At 41.9% G+C, this 15,268-nt stretch overlaps 1 protein-coding gene across 20 annotated transcripts in view; it reads right to left on the bottom strand.

The window, feature by feature from the left end:
- The window catches only part of LOC148011461 (uncharacterized), a 79,443-nt gene that overhangs the window by 25,297 nt on the left and 38,878 nt on the right, over positions 1-15,268 (bottom strand). For 9 of the 20 annotated variants that reach the window (XR_015689304.1, XR_015689305.1, XR_015689314.1 and 6 more), the window contains 2 exons: positions 8,269-8,356; positions 7,585-8,175 (listed from right to left, as the gene is read on the bottom strand). The exons of 3 other annotated variants lie outside the window; for them this stretch is intronic. Coding sequence is in view for 3 of the 17 variants with exons in the window: in XM_087670187.1 (XP_087526313.1) it covers positions 7,810-7,854; positions 8,074-8,175 (147 nt within the window). In the remaining 14 variants the exon portion in view is untranslated. Of the gene's footprint in view, positions 1-7,584; positions 8,176-8,268; positions 8,357-15,268 lie in introns of those variants that run through there. 8 more of the 20 variants (XR_015689307.1, XM_087670177.1, XM_087670184.1 and 5 more) reach the window with 5 other exon arrangements.

The raw sequence follows: 15,268 nt of genomic DNA, 5'->3' as shown, positions 1-15,268 counted from the left end.
CGTAGCGCGTCAATACGTGCGTCTATATGCGCGTCTACATGGGCGTGTAACTCTGACTATAAGCCCACTTTTAGACATGATATTGTAGATGCAACAGTAGACACGGTAATAAATGCACTCGATATTTTTTATCACAGTTCAAATATTGCATCTACAAGTGCGTCTATGGAGCCTTTTTGTTGTAGTGACGTCGTGGATGGGATTCTCAGAAATCTCGGTCCAAGTCTCGTGGGAAGTCACGTAGCAAATCGTGTGGCAGGAATGCAGATGTTACTTGTCACCATTGTGGGAAAAAGGGCCATATTAGGCCACAAATGCCATGAATTGTGCAATGAAAGGCGTAAAGATAAGGGGAAAGACAAAGTGCAGGATAAGTCTTTTGATCACAGAATAGTACCTGCAAAGTTCAGTATTAAAATTGAAGAGATCAATGTTATGCAGCCTGAGAATGTTGATGATGATGATTATATCCTAGCAGCTTCTTCTAGTGCTTCGCAAATGACAGAGATACACTCTATGCATGCACAGTGCTGGCTCTTGGACTCAGGTGCGTCCTTTCATGTGACACCTTGCTGAGAGTGGTTTCATTCATATAGTACTCTTTTGGGTTCTGTGCACTTGGGTGATGATAGCTCTCTTGATATTGTGGGCATTAGTGATATTAGGCTACAGTTTTCTTCTGACAATAGTTTTGTTATGCAGGATGTACGTCATGTACCTGCATTGACACGCAGTCTCATGTCAGTTAGATAGCTTGATGACACGGGATATCATGTATGTTTTGGAGACTCTGCATGGAAGATCACTCGTGTGGCAGACTTGTGATTGCGAGAGGTGCCAAGGCTGTCTCTACCCCTTGATTGTATCAGCTTCTTCCCTTAATCATGTTTTGTCTGTGGGTTCTATCCCACATGTATCTCTTTGGCATGCCCGTTTGGGCCATATGTCTTTGAAGGGAATGAAAATGCTTTCTGGTTTGCAGTACTTACCACCCCTTGATTATGCATGTTTTGATTCATGTGAGCATTGTCTTTATGGTAGACAGACTAGATCTACTCATAAGAAGTCTGGTAGGCCACGCATGAGTGAGCCCTTGGCATTGGTACATTCGGATGTCTGTGGGCCCATGCCTTGTCAGTCTATGGGTGGTGCAAAGTATTTTGTTACGTTCATGGATAATTTTTCACGGAAAGTTTGGGCTTATCCCATCAAGCTGAAATCCGTTGTCTTGGCTGTGTTTCAGAGATGGCTTGCATTGGTTGAGAACCAGTATGGATATAGGCTAAAATGCCTAAGGACAGATAATGGGGGTGATTATGTCTCACGTGCTTTTGAGCAGTAATGTGATGAGAGGGGTATCAAGCGTTAGTTGACCGCCCCCTACACCCCCCCAGAATGGTTTGGCTCAGCGGATGAATAGAACCATCTAGGAGTATGTACGCAGTATGCTTAGTCATGCAGGCCTACCACAGAGCTTTTGGGTTGAGGCAGCTAGTAAAGCTGTGCATGTCATAAACATATCACCTTCTAGTGGTTTGGACTTCCAGGTTGCAAAGGAGGTATGGACTAGAAAACCCCCCTCTTATGTTCATCTCCTTGTCTTTGGATGTGAGGCATTTTGCCATGTGCCCAGGGACAAGAGAACTAAGATGGATCCCAAGAGTGTCAAATGCATTTTCCTTGGTTATGGGGATGCAGGTGAGATGGGTTACCGTCTTTGGGATCCGCAGGCGCGGAAAGTCATCCGCAGTCATGATGTAGTCTTCCATGAAGACAAGTTGCATAGGCAGCTTGAGAGAGTTGTTGAGATTCGCAGGGTCATCTTTCAGGAGGAACCGAGAGCTCCCACACAGCTAGTTGGACAGCCTACGGCTGCAATAGATGCTCATGGTTAGGGCATTGGATAGGTAGCTGGGCAAGCAGCAAAGCCTGTCGTGAGACGGTCTACTAGAGACAAAGGTCCACCAAATAGATTTCAGCCCTTGATGCATTGTGTCTTGGTTACAGATGCAGGAGAGTCTTTCACTTATGATGAGGCTATGCGCAGGGGTGACAGTCACTCCTGAGAGAGGGCTATGCAGTCTGAGATAGACTCCCTACATAAGAATGGCACTTAGGATTTGGTTTCCTTGCCTATGGGCAAGAAGGCTTTCCCATGCAAGTGGGTGTACAAGCTAAAAAGTACCCTTGGACACCCTAATCCGACATACAAGGCTAGATTGGTAGCAAAGGGTTTTAAGTAGGAGCATGGTGTGGACTTTGATGAGGTCTTTTCTCCTATGGTTAACATGACCATCTTGCGCTTAGTCTTGGCTTTGGTTGCTCAGCTTAACTTGGATTTATACCAGATGGATGTCAAGACGGCTTTCTTACATGGGGACTTGCATGATGAGATTTATATGGAGCAGCCTAAGGGCTTTGCAGAACCTGGCAGGGAGCACCTAGTGTGCAAATTGAAGAAAAGTCTTTATGGCTTGAAACAGGCACCTAGGGAGTGGTATCATAAGTTTGATGCCTTTATGCAGTCACACAGGGCTATAGTCAGAGTGCTATGGATCTCTGTCTTTACACGAAGCAAGCCCGTGATGGTTCTTTATTGATTTTGGTACTCTATGTGGATGATATGCTGATAGCAGGGAAAGCTCATGATGAGCTAGATGCTCTTAAGGCTCAGCTTAAGAAGAGCTTTGAGATGAAAGATCTGGGACATTCTGCTCACATACTTGGTATGTGCATTAGACGCGACATGCATCAGGGACTTCTCTACTTGTCATAGAGGGAGTATATTCATAAAGTCCTTGAGCGCTTTCGCATGCAGGATGTAAAGCTTATTGGCTGTCCATTGCCTTCTTATGTGAAGGTATCACAGGATGATTGTTTGCAGACAGATGAGCAGAGGACCGAGATGGCCAAGATTCCCTATGCATCCGCAGTGGGCAGTCTTATGTATGCCATGATAGCCACTCCTCCAGATATTTCCTTTGCAGTTGGTGTTGTGGCATACTATATGGCCACACCTGGAAAGAAGCATTGGGATGCCATGAAGGGTATCATGAGGTACCTGAAGGGCACTGCAGATATGTGCCAGGATACAGGAGTCATGGGGTACACTGACTTTGATCATGCAGGATATGCAGAAAGTAGGAAGTCCACTTCCGGCTATGTATTCACCTATGCTAGAGGTGCTATTTCTTGGATGTCCAGGGTGCAGAAATGCACGACCCTTTCTACTACAGAGGCCGAGTATGTTGCAACCACTGAGGCTTACAAGGAGGCCATTTGATTGGATCGTTTAGTTTTTGACCTTGGTATTGATGCTATCCCTACATTGCATTCGGATTCTATGAGTGCTATTCAGTTAGCCAAGAATCCGGTCTTCCATACGAAGACGAAACACATTGAGGTGAGGTATCACTTCATACGTGGGGTCGTTGAGGACCAATCTATTGATCTTGTCAAGATCTCGACTGACCAAAATCCTCCAAATCTACTCACAAAAAGCCTCTCTACATAGCGCTTTGCCTTCCTCAGGAGATTGATGGGGGGCGTGGGATGAGATGACGTCTTTCCTCATCCTATTGTACATGTGTACATGTTGTACTGTCTTTTTTCTTTTTCTTTTCACTCCTCATTGGGGCAGATTTGCCTTTAAGTGGGAGGTTGTTGGGGGTAAAGGCGCCTCTGCCTAGCCGCCCGTGTATTACTACACTGATAGTCACCGCCATTGCACACTGCAGGTGGCGGGCGCCCGTCACCGTCACTTTATTCTTTATTCTTTTAGTGACAGTTTGAATAAAGGAAGGCCTGGTCACACATTGTGATTATTGGAGTTCCCATTTCTAGTCGCTCCCTTTCTTTCTCTTGCTCTCCCGCCACAGCTCTCGAGTCCAACCTTCGATCCATCGCTCCCTTTCACTCCTTCAGCTCAATTGCTTCCGAGATGGACATCCTATATGGTCTCTTTGCGATTGGTGCAACTCCTGGCGCTAGCTTGATTTCGTGATCCATTTCCCTTCGAGGAGGAAGCTCTATCAGCTTTTCAGAAAATATGTCTGCGTATTCCTTTAACCATGAAGGTTCTTCCCTAGATTCCTGATTCTGATCTAGCTTATTTAGCTTAATAAAATAGATAGGTAGCCCCTTTCTAACTCATTTTATTATCCGTGTTGCTTTGACTAGTTGAATTTTTGGCTTCCCAGTCTCTCCTTGAGTTGTAACTAGTTCCCCTTCAGAATTTCGAAAGGAGACTTGGCCCTTTCCACAGTGAATGTGGGCATCACTGGGTATTAGCCAATCCATTCCGAGCAAATACTCATGGACACCTAGGTTCATAACCCTGAATCTGACCGAAGTCGACTTTCCTCCCAATAGGAATTTTACCTTAGGAGTTTGCCTGGTACAAGAGACCTCACGACCATTTGCTAATTCCACAAGTAAGGTAGGTGCATCTATTGTGGCTATTCCTAATCTTTTTGCACAGACTGGTGAAATGAAGAAATGTGTACTGCCACAATCAATCAAGGTTTTGAAGCTTTTACCTTAGTAATCTGATGGTGTTTGAATCACCGAGAATTGACGATTCGGGCCTTTCTTGTAAAGAGCGGCATGAACCGTTGCCCTCTCAATGTCAGCTTCCATGGATGGATCTTCTTCATCACACAACTCCTTGTTGGCAAGACTGGAGATTCTCCCTCTGGCCATGACGGTGGCTCCTTGTCCATGGGCGGCTCCTTGGAATGGCCCTAGACGTTGTCCTCTGCTAAGCTTGGGACATTGCCTTTTAAAGTAACCAGGCTCGTTACAATAGAAGCAATGGAGATTACGACCATTACCTTGGGTAGGAACGAAATTGTTGACAGTGTTGGCCCTAGCTTTCTTCCTTTGTGCCTGATTTCGGCCCTATGCTCTCTTAGCCTGAGAGCTATACACTCCCTTGTTTTGATCCTTGTAAGACCAAGTCATGATATTCCTTGGCTTAGTTTGCACCTCCTCTATTATCGGTGTAGCTCAAATGAGCGCGTCCTGAAGTTCTGTTGGGCACATTGATTCCAGGCAGGTGTTTATGGGTGGGTTTAATCCAACACAAAACTTTGACACTTGTTGTGTCATATCCATTTGTAGTGCGTACTTTAAGAGAGAGATGAATTTTGAATAGTAAGCATCAAGGGATAGACCAAGCTGCTTTAGTTCATAGAACTCGTTCGTCTTCTGTGTGCGATAGACAGGTGGTAGATATCTCCCTCGCACAGCCTTTTTAAGCTTCTCCCAAGTAACTGACCCTTCTGAGATCCCTTGGTCTCTGCACCATTGCTTCCACCAAAGTCTTGCTTCGTCGGTAAGCTTCAATTTGGCGAGCATCTCTTGTTAGCGGGTGCAGTACCTGCTGCTTCAAAATAATCCTCCGTGGATTCGATCCAGATCTCGGCATTAGTTTGGATGGTCCTTCCCTTACCATTGAATTCAGGTGGCTTGATTTGTTTGAGAAGAAACTTCTTCACCTGAATTACATCTGTACTGTGTATAGGGGTCGGACTAGGAATCTGCACTTGAGGTTGCGCCTGGGCATTAAGATTCTTTACGTTAAAAACTTGCTAAACGTTTCTCATATCACATTAACATGCCCAGTTCAACTTTTAGCCAAGTGACCTAATCACTTAACTTATTTACCAACACTTACAGCCAAGACAGTCATTGATAAAAAAAGTCTATTTCATTCATATGGGCATAGCCCTTTCGAGTACAATTATTTTTGGGAAGGAAGAACAAGCTTATTGGCACATCAATTTGGGGAGAATAGGCATTAAGGGAGTTTTGAGGTCTCGAAAATGCCTAATTTTAGGATGTGGAGAGAGAGTGCTCTAGACCAATAAGAGCAAAGCCTCTCTAACGGAACTTCTATTAAAAAAAATTAAAAAATCATTTTACAAAAATATCTAAATATAATAATATTACGAATTTGTATTTTTATTATGTATTTTTAGTCTCTTATATTCGTGATTATGACATCTTTTGCATTAATGGCATAGAGTCTCAGCTACTTTTATTTAATGATGTTTCTAGATTAATGATAATGACTGATGTAATAGAAATTCAAATTGGTGAAAAGCATGGTGCTCAGTTTTTTCCCTTCTTTTTTTTATTCCTCTATTGTTTTTTCCTCCGTTATGGTAGCCTAGTCCTCTCTCTCTCTCTCTCTCTCTCTCTCTCTCTCTCTCTCTCTGTGCTACATGTCTCTCTCTCTTCTACCATGGATACAGAAATTCGACATTCAACAAGGCGTCCAAGCTCCCAAATCACATCCATATCAGTGTTAAACTCATTCCAAACTGATGGAAGATGGATTCCTACTATCATTAGCAAAGGTAGTTGGATCACCATGCAACAAGCAAAATGTGGAAAAAGGCAAAGACATGAGAGCTCGTTTATCTCTGCTTGGAAGGGCAGAATTCGAGATTTTAAGCTTGGAGCAAATAAGAATAGCATCAAAGAGGTACTAGTGCAGCATGTGTTCATGCATAGAGAGCTGTGTTTGAAACCTAGATCTTCAAAGCTTCCAATGCATAGACCAAATTGTAAGAATTTGATTCTTAAAGTTTTTCCTTTCTTAAACATGGTTTAGGTTTTTCCATTATAATATTTGTTTGTCTTGTAGATGTCTATCCCTCTAATCTTGAGGAATGGCAACCACTGGAATCTATTATTGATGTTATTGATGTTATACATGGTTCAATTGGAGAAGAAATGTATTGAGGCAGAAAGAAGACAGAGCTTGCAGAGAATGGAATATTCTTTTATGACCATTCTTATGTTATTCCTATGCGGCATTGCCAATGGGGATCAATAAAACTCCTTCCTTTGCCAGATTTTTCAAGCTTTGAGTGGCCTTTGCCAAGTCCAGCTACTAGTGAGGGCTACAGATGTAAGATATTTTCTGAGATCCAGAAAGCACTAAAATCTAATATCTCAAGTAGGCTAAGCAAAGTTACTTTATTTATGCATATTAATATATTTATTGATTTCTTCTCTAATATGGAGATAAGAATAACAAAAACCATGCTTTCAGTGAAGAGACTAACATATGTTCATATCATACAATTTGTTGATGAAGGATGGGATACAAGGACAGAATGAAAAATTATATGTAAGATAGATCAAGACTCTATAGCTTGTAAATATATGATTGCTACTCAAAATTTTATCCTTAGCTTTTACTATAGTCGATGGCATTTTGTTGGTAGTAATCTAGTTGCTTTAGACCATAATCTTAATGATTTCAGCAAAGATACTATAGTGGATCTTGATATTTGGTTCAACGAGGATATTATTGCAATCTTAAAGATTAGAAAATCATGTATGCTACATCAAGTGAGGATGGATTTACAAAATGAAGACATTGAACTACCATGCTCCTTTGTATTCCAACTTGACAAGAAACAAGTAAGTTTTCACATCATATTATATCTACTTAGATGTATATCAAGATCTCACTTTCTAACTAACAAACATTTGTAATTTATTTTTTGTAGATATAAAAAATGAGAGAAAATAATATACACTGCAAGGACATTCAAGAAAAGATATCTTTACTATCAATATAAAATATATGTATAAATTTTGTAGCAGATGTCTATCTGCCATCTCTATGAGATATACAAGGGCTGAAGGGAAAATTTCTATATATGAAGGCCTACAAGGCGATATGGAAAAGCTATTTCTTTTTTGGAGAACTATCCTTTCTAGGAGTCATTTTGCCTTTCTTTGATGTCTTGGGTATAGAAGGTGTTGAAGCTGTGGCTTCACCTTCTGTGGTTATAGGCACCGCATCTCCTTCATGGTGCAAATCCCCACCAATCTCTGTTGTTGGATGTATACAATTGACCATTATATACTTTAAGAGCTTTGCTCTGATGTACCAAACATGCTAAGATGTATAGCAATCCTTCGAAAACGGTCACACATTTATAGAAAAAAGAGTTTTAGTTCATTATTGTTCTTACAATAGACTATATTTTTATCATCAATGGACTATTTGCAATTAATATCTATCTTAAAGTTTAGCATCTTTCATATTACCTTTACATGTTTATCATCATTAAGATAAACAAAGTTAACCATTCTTCTAGCATTTGCAATCACCCTCCAGCCACAAGAATGGCTATCATCCTGATGGGGACACTGCAACCACCAACACAAAGTAAAACTATAAAGAGGACGGATGGTAGTTCATAGAATAAACTCATGTTTTAATTATTTTAATGAATAACTTACCGCAACTTGTCTATATTGCATTGTTGCAAGCAAATCAGGCGGCATAGAGGGTCTTTTCTCTAGCTCTTCAATTAATCTTTTGGCACCTCTATATATAAAATATGTTGAAATTTAGAGTACTTACAAAAAAAAGAATTGAAATATCAAGGAGCCCTTGGATAATATAACATACAATTTAGCATTTCCATGGCTTCCTTTCATAGAGTTGATTAAAAACATTGCTTATCCACAAGGTCTATTGCAATCAATCTCCAATGAGAACTAAAAGCAATCATATCTCAACAAATCAGTAGGATAAAATCTCAAAAACTCTAATAGAATATTCAATCACTTACTTTCTGATCTCTTGTAACAAAAGACTTTGGGCTAAGTGCTCCCTCTGCGTGCATTAACAAACTCCAGCCCGCGTCGTGTATAGGAAGCTGTGGCTCAAAAGTCGTAGTTCCACGCAGGAACACCCCTTCAAGGGGGAAAAGGGATAATGGATAATTTTTGAAAATTCTTTTATGAATAAACTCCCTCCCCTTCAACCATTGCATGGCGAGGAGAGGGAGTATGTGTGGGAGCTAAGTGGTGGAGGGGCATGGGGAGGAGGGCATGCACCCTACCACGTGTGTGGCTACCCTCCCCCTCCCCCCCACCTTCAAGCCTATAAGAACACCTACTCCCCAAGATAGAGGGGGGAGAGAGGAAGGAATTGGCCATGCTGCTGCCCATCGTGTGGAGCTGCCCACCTAATGTGCCACTAGGACTGCCGCCGTCGCCATGCTGCTACCACCTCCGCTCATCATCCCCATCATCATCATCACCATCTTCATCATCATCGTCGTTATCCTCTCCATCATCCTCTCCATCATCACCTCCTATCATCACCCACGTCATCTGCCTAATTTCAAAAGCTTGGAAGCTTCCAATAAGGCTTCCATAGGCCTAGTTCACCCGTGCTTATCGGGTTTTTAAAAATCAAGTTTGCAAGGCCCGATTCCTGTGAAGGGAAGTGAATTCACAGTCAATAGGGAGTTTTGGAAATCGGATAAAAGGGCAAGGAGAGTTTGCTGAGTCGAGATCTACGTCATCGATGGCTCCGAAGCAAAAGTCGAGAGGAGCACACGCGGGAGCTTCCACCCTGAGTACAAGAGTGGATAACACCCCAATTCTTAATGCCCAAGTTTTGAAAATATTTCCGCATGGAAAAGAGGCATTAAGGATGTTTTAATTCTCGTAGGGAAGTTTAAATGCATTAGAAAATTTATTTACTCATTCGATCTACAAGTTAGTTGCATGCCGTGTCTTTGCAATTGCTTGCACTTCCATGGTCAAGGGTAGCTGCAATTCTAAACGTATGATACATAAGTTAAAAGACGAATTTGTGCATCTCCCAAAGGAAAGGATTTATGAACTTGATATTATGCAAGTCGCATGCAATGTTAGTTACAATTTAGATTGCGATAAGTGGTAGAAGAAGGATTAAATCAACCATGTATTCATTGGCATCTCATCACGAAAGAATGATGCATCCATGCATAGAAGCTCTTTTATCAAAGTTCGAAATTGGGAAAAGGATGCATTTTCATTAAAAGACTAAAGCCTTGAATTTGATGCATATATGTGGGATTTACAAGAAGTAGTTCTGAATGTCAACTAATACCGTTTGGGGCAAGGCAAAGAAAGATCATTGTAGATCTTATAGTTGCATAGAAGGAAAAGGTCTATGGTCTTGAAATCACATATTTGCATGGAATGATACATCACATACATCTTGCAGTTACTTACATCTTTTAGGGGAAAGTACTTACTAATTTAGAAGAAAGTATTTACATATTTAAAGTGAAGATCATCTTTACTCGCGGGTTGGTTGGATCAACTAAGTAATCCGCATATAGTTGAGTAGCTTACATAAAAATCATAAATGTACGATTAGATTGCATATGACGATCACCTTAAAGTGCTAGGTAGGGTTAAGTTACGATAAAATTCTACCTAGTATCGCACTTGGGTTGCCGACTTAATATTTCCAATCTTAAAAGTCCTACCCACATTCATAGAATGTTAGGGTTAGCTAAACGCCCATGCAAGAATGATCTAGGATTCTCACCCTAAGGATCAATTGACCAAATACTAGACTTCCGTATGAAGTTAGGAACCCTGGGGCCAAAGCGTTATTAGCCTAGTAGGGTTTGGATTGGGTTGGGTCAAGAGGACTCCCAAGCCCTTATCTTGATCAAGAAAGATTGTACAAAGAAAGATATAATCCCACAAGTTGGTATTGACACCTATCTCGTGTACGAATTGCAACACGGTACAATCTTGTATCTAAATCACAAAATAGTATTGCTACTCCTTAGACCAAGTTTGGCGAGTTCTAATCATAGGTCAAATTTCCTAAGAATTGAGAAGTCGTCCTGCTTCAACACTCTTTCTTGAATACTGATTTGTCAAGCCAAGGTAATTATGAATTGCCTAGTAAGCAATTAAGTAAGGACAACAAGGTTGTCCAAGATTTATTGACCATAATATATGGAAACCTAAAGTAATGACAAGTTGGGTTAACTGGGTATAAACCCTAACCCAAGGAAAGAGGATAAGCAAGCAACTCAGCTTACGAAACCCTTGGGATCTTGCCAAGTCGCAATTGATCCAGGATCGAATGTTGGAAGCATTCGGGGAGAAGGAATCACACCTTAGCAGTTGGCTGTATAAACGACCACTGGAGTGCTTGTGTTTGTAAACTTAGGAGCACTGTCTGTACTTCTTTGATCAAGAAACTAATGTTGAAAAAATAACTAATGCTTCATGTTGAAAGCCTGGAGGGAGAGGCAGTATCAGTTACCTCCGACTATTTGCTTGACCCTATCCAAGGGTGTTGTTAGCCGCACCAGGTACGTGGACCTCCTCAAAAGGTCTCTCTGTGGGTACTACTTGGAGTAGGAGGACGCTTGGGTGCCAGGGGAGGCTCTAGCCGTAAATCCCTTGCCTCCGGATCCTGCACAAGAGGCCGACGTGACTCAATATGGGATCTCGAGGCTTGCATACTAGTTAACGGGCGGAACTTGGAATACCAATCCCTGAGGATTGCTGGTATAGCCTTCAGGCAGATTATATGATGTATTCCAAAGACTGATAAATAAAGATCAAATGTTGAAAAGGAATTTGCTTGACATTGTTTTTCTATATCAGTGCCTAAGTTACGTAAAGGAACCAGTGATTAATTGGTTAATTAAAGAAGCTATTTTTGCTTGTCAAACTAAATGTGGTAGGTAATTAGATAGCTAAAGCAACCCGAGGAAAGTGCGGTAGATGTGACCCTGGGCCGTCCTACGGAAGGGTGGTCCCGGTTGGCCAGGAACTTTTCTCAAAGGAATGGACAGCAAGGTAACAATGACCTAGAATCTTTAGAGCTAGACTCCCGATTTATGCTGTTTTAGGGGAATGGAATGGGACTATGCCTTACGGGCAAAGAGGTCGAGCTTCGCATCCCTCTCGTTTTCCATTCTCCTTGAACCAAGTGCAGTATAAATCCACTTCGACCTTGATGTTTCTGCATAAAGTAGTTCGGCTAGCTACCATTCTAGGAACTTGACCATTAGGAAAACCCTGATTCAGGTCGGTCCTAAGTGGGAACGGCCAGAATGCTTTCGCTTCGTGGCAGACTCGGAAAGACCTAGATCAAAAACCCTATGTCATTCCTTGGGAGTGCCGGGTGGCACTTTTTGGACTCTCTTCCCAATGGGCTGCTAAGACGTGTCCTATAAGCAGACAGAGAGACACGTTAGAGTTGGTATCAGAGCGAACCAACGGGATCTAATATTTACAAGGAAACTTGATGAGGGAAAGTAGAGCAATGTTGTCGATAAGAACATTTCCTTACTTACTTATGGATACTGGCCTGCAGAGTCACGAAGCATGGAGCAAATTCTTGGTGTTCTAGGTTATGTTTATGACTGCAATGGGTGCTTTGGATTATCGATGAAGGCTAGGTATGATGAATATCCTAGACTGCATCTACAATCCTTCACCCCTGTACATGGAACGGAGATGGACAGGTGAATCAGGAATTTATTACATAGCTTCCCACCGACTTGCGTACCTTCAGACCAACTTAAAGAGAATCAAGTGGATGGAGGATTTAAGGATCGTGAAGCTGTACACCTTTGTCGAGGCTCACGCAAATGCAACCCTACATGTCGGTGGTCGAAAGGTTAAGCAAAACAAGTATGTGTATGAGGAAGTGACTCGAATAATCCCTGCCGACAGAATCAAGGTGTTGGGACGTTATGAGAAGAATAGGTGTCAAAGGAAGGGATACCCCAAGCTTCCTATGACCTATCGATTCCTGAAAATCCATGACCCCACTCCATATTATTACTTAGTTCTCGTAGCTGAATGTAACATAATCCTATTTTCCCCAAACTAATGTATTAGCTTGTTCTACCTTCCCTAAATAAATGTACTCGAAAGGGCTATGCCCATATCAATGAATAAGATTTTTATTACTATCTGTCATGGCTGTAAGTATTGGTAAAGGAGTTAAGTGATTAGGTCACTTGGCTAAAAGCTAAACTGGGCATGTAATGTAATGTGAGAAATATCTAGCAAGTTTTTAATGTAAAGAATTTTATTACCCAGGCGCAACCTCAAGTAAAGATTCCTAGTCCGACCCCTGCACCAAGTACAATCGTAATTCAGGATTAGAAGTTTCTTCTCAAACAAATCAAGCCACCTGAATTCGATGGTAAGGGAAGGACCGTCGCCGAGATCTGGATCGAATCCATGGAGGATTATTTTGAAGCAGCAGGTACTACACCCGCTAACCAAGCTATGCTCGCCAAATTGAAGCTTACCGGCGAAGCAAGACTTTGGTGGAAAAAATGGTGCAGAGACCAAGGGATCTTGGAAGGGTCAGTTACTTGGGAGAAGTTTAAAAAAGCTATGCGAGGGAGATATCTACCACCTGCCTACCGCACACAGAAGATGAACGAATTCTATGAATTAAAGCAGCTTGGACTATCCCTAGATGCATACTATTCAAAGTTGGTCTCTCTTTTAAAGTACGCGCCACAAATGGATATGACACAACAGGTGTCAAAGTTTTGTGCCGGATTAAAACCACCCATAAACACCCACCTAGAATCAATGTGCCCAATAGACCTTCAAGACGTGCTCATTCGAGCTGCACCCATAATACAGGAGGTGCAGACCAAGCCAAGGAATAACATGACTTGGTCTTACAAGGACCAGAACAGGGGAGTGTATAGGTCTCAGGCTAAGAGAGAGCAGGGCCAAAATCATGCACAAAGGAAGAAAGCTAGGGCCAACACTATCAACAATTTCGTTCCTACCCAAGGTAATGGCTGCAATCTCCACTGCTTCCATTGCAAGGAGCCTAGCCACTTTAAAAGGCAATGTCCCAAGCTTAGCAGAGGACAACGTCAAGGGCCATTCCAAGGAGCCACCCAAAGACAAGGTGCCACCGTCATGGCCAGAGGGAGAACCTCCAGTGTTGCCAATAAGGAGTTGTGTGATGAAGAAGATCCATCCATGGAAGCCGACATTGAGAGGGCAACGGTTCATGCCACTCTTCATAAGAAAGGCCCGAATAGCCAATTCTCAGTGATTCAAACTCCATCGGATTATCAAGGTAAAAGATTCAAAACCTTGATTGATTGTGGTAGTACACATTTCTTCATTTCACTAGTCTGTGCAAAAAGATTAGGAATAGCCACAAAAGATGCACCTACCTTACTTGTGGAATTAGCAAATGGTCGTAAGGTCTCTTGTACAAGGCAAACTGCTAAGGTGAAATTTCTACTGGGTGGAAAGTCGACTTTGGTCAGATTCAGGATAATGAACCTAGGTGTCCACGAATGCTTGCTCGGTATGGATTGGCTAATACCCAATGATGCCCACATTCACTGTGGAAAGGGCCACGTTTCCTTTCGAAATTCTGAAGGGAAACTAGTCACAACTCATGGAGAGGCTGGGAGGCCAAAAATTCAACTGGCCAAAGCAACACGGATAATAAAAGGAGTTAGAAAGGGGCTACCTATCTATTTGATTAAACTAAATAAGCTAGATCATGATCAGGAATCTAGGGAAGAACCTTCATGGTTAAAGGAATACGCATACGTATTTCCTGAAGAGCCGACTGAACTTCCTCCTCAAGGGGAAGTCGATCACGAAATCAAGCTAGCACCAGTAGCTGCACCAATCGCAAAGAGACCATATAGGATGTCCATCTCGGAAGCGATTGAGTTGAAGGAGCAACTCAAGTAATTGTTAGACCAAGGCTACATCCATTCTAGCAGTTCGCCATGGGGAGCTCTAGTGTTGTTCCAGAAGAAGAAAGATGGAACGCTTCGGCTATGCATTGACTACTACAGAGGGTTGAATCAATCTACCATTAAAAACAAATACCCCGTTCCAAGAATAGATAAACTTCTCGACCATCTTTAAGGTGCAAAGATCTTCTCTAAGATAGATCTCAGGTCTGGATATTATCAAATAAGGATCAAGGAAGAACATATCCCAAATATGGCATTCAGCACAAGGTATAGACACTTTGAATTCCTAGTCATGTCATTCGAGCTAACAAATGCTCCTACTACCTTCAACAGGCTAATGCAGGATATCTTTAGGCCCTATCTTGATGACTTTGTACTCGTCTTCTTTGACAATACCCTAGTCTACTCCAAGCAGGAAGAAGATCATGAACCCCAGCTTCGCATCGTCCTTGAGACAATGAGGGCACACAAGCTTTATGCTAAGAAGAAGAAGTGTGCATTTTTCAAGCAACAGATTGAATATCTGGGATTCATTATATCAGTAGAAGGAATTTCAGTAGATTCGGCTAAGGTCAGAGACGTTCTGGAGTGGCAAACACCAACTTCTCTCAAAGAAATACATAGTTTTCTTGGATTGATAGGATGGTGCAGGGTCTTTATCAAAAACTATGCTTTGATTGCATCAATCCTGATAGATCTACTAAAGAAGCAAGTATCAA

The sequence above is a fragment of the Lygodium microphyllum genome, chromosome 28 (assembly GCF_053477565.2).
Source record: "Lygodium microphyllum isolate KBCC chromosome 28, Lygodium_microphyllum_v1.1.10, whole genome shotgun sequence".
NCBI classification, from domain to species: domain Eukaryota; kingdom Viridiplantae; phylum Streptophyta; class Polypodiopsida; order Schizaeales; family Lygodiaceae; genus Lygodium; species Lygodium microphyllum.
The sequence above is the reverse complement of the archived record's forward strand: the minus strand, read 5'-3'. Positions and strand labels throughout refer to the sequence as shown.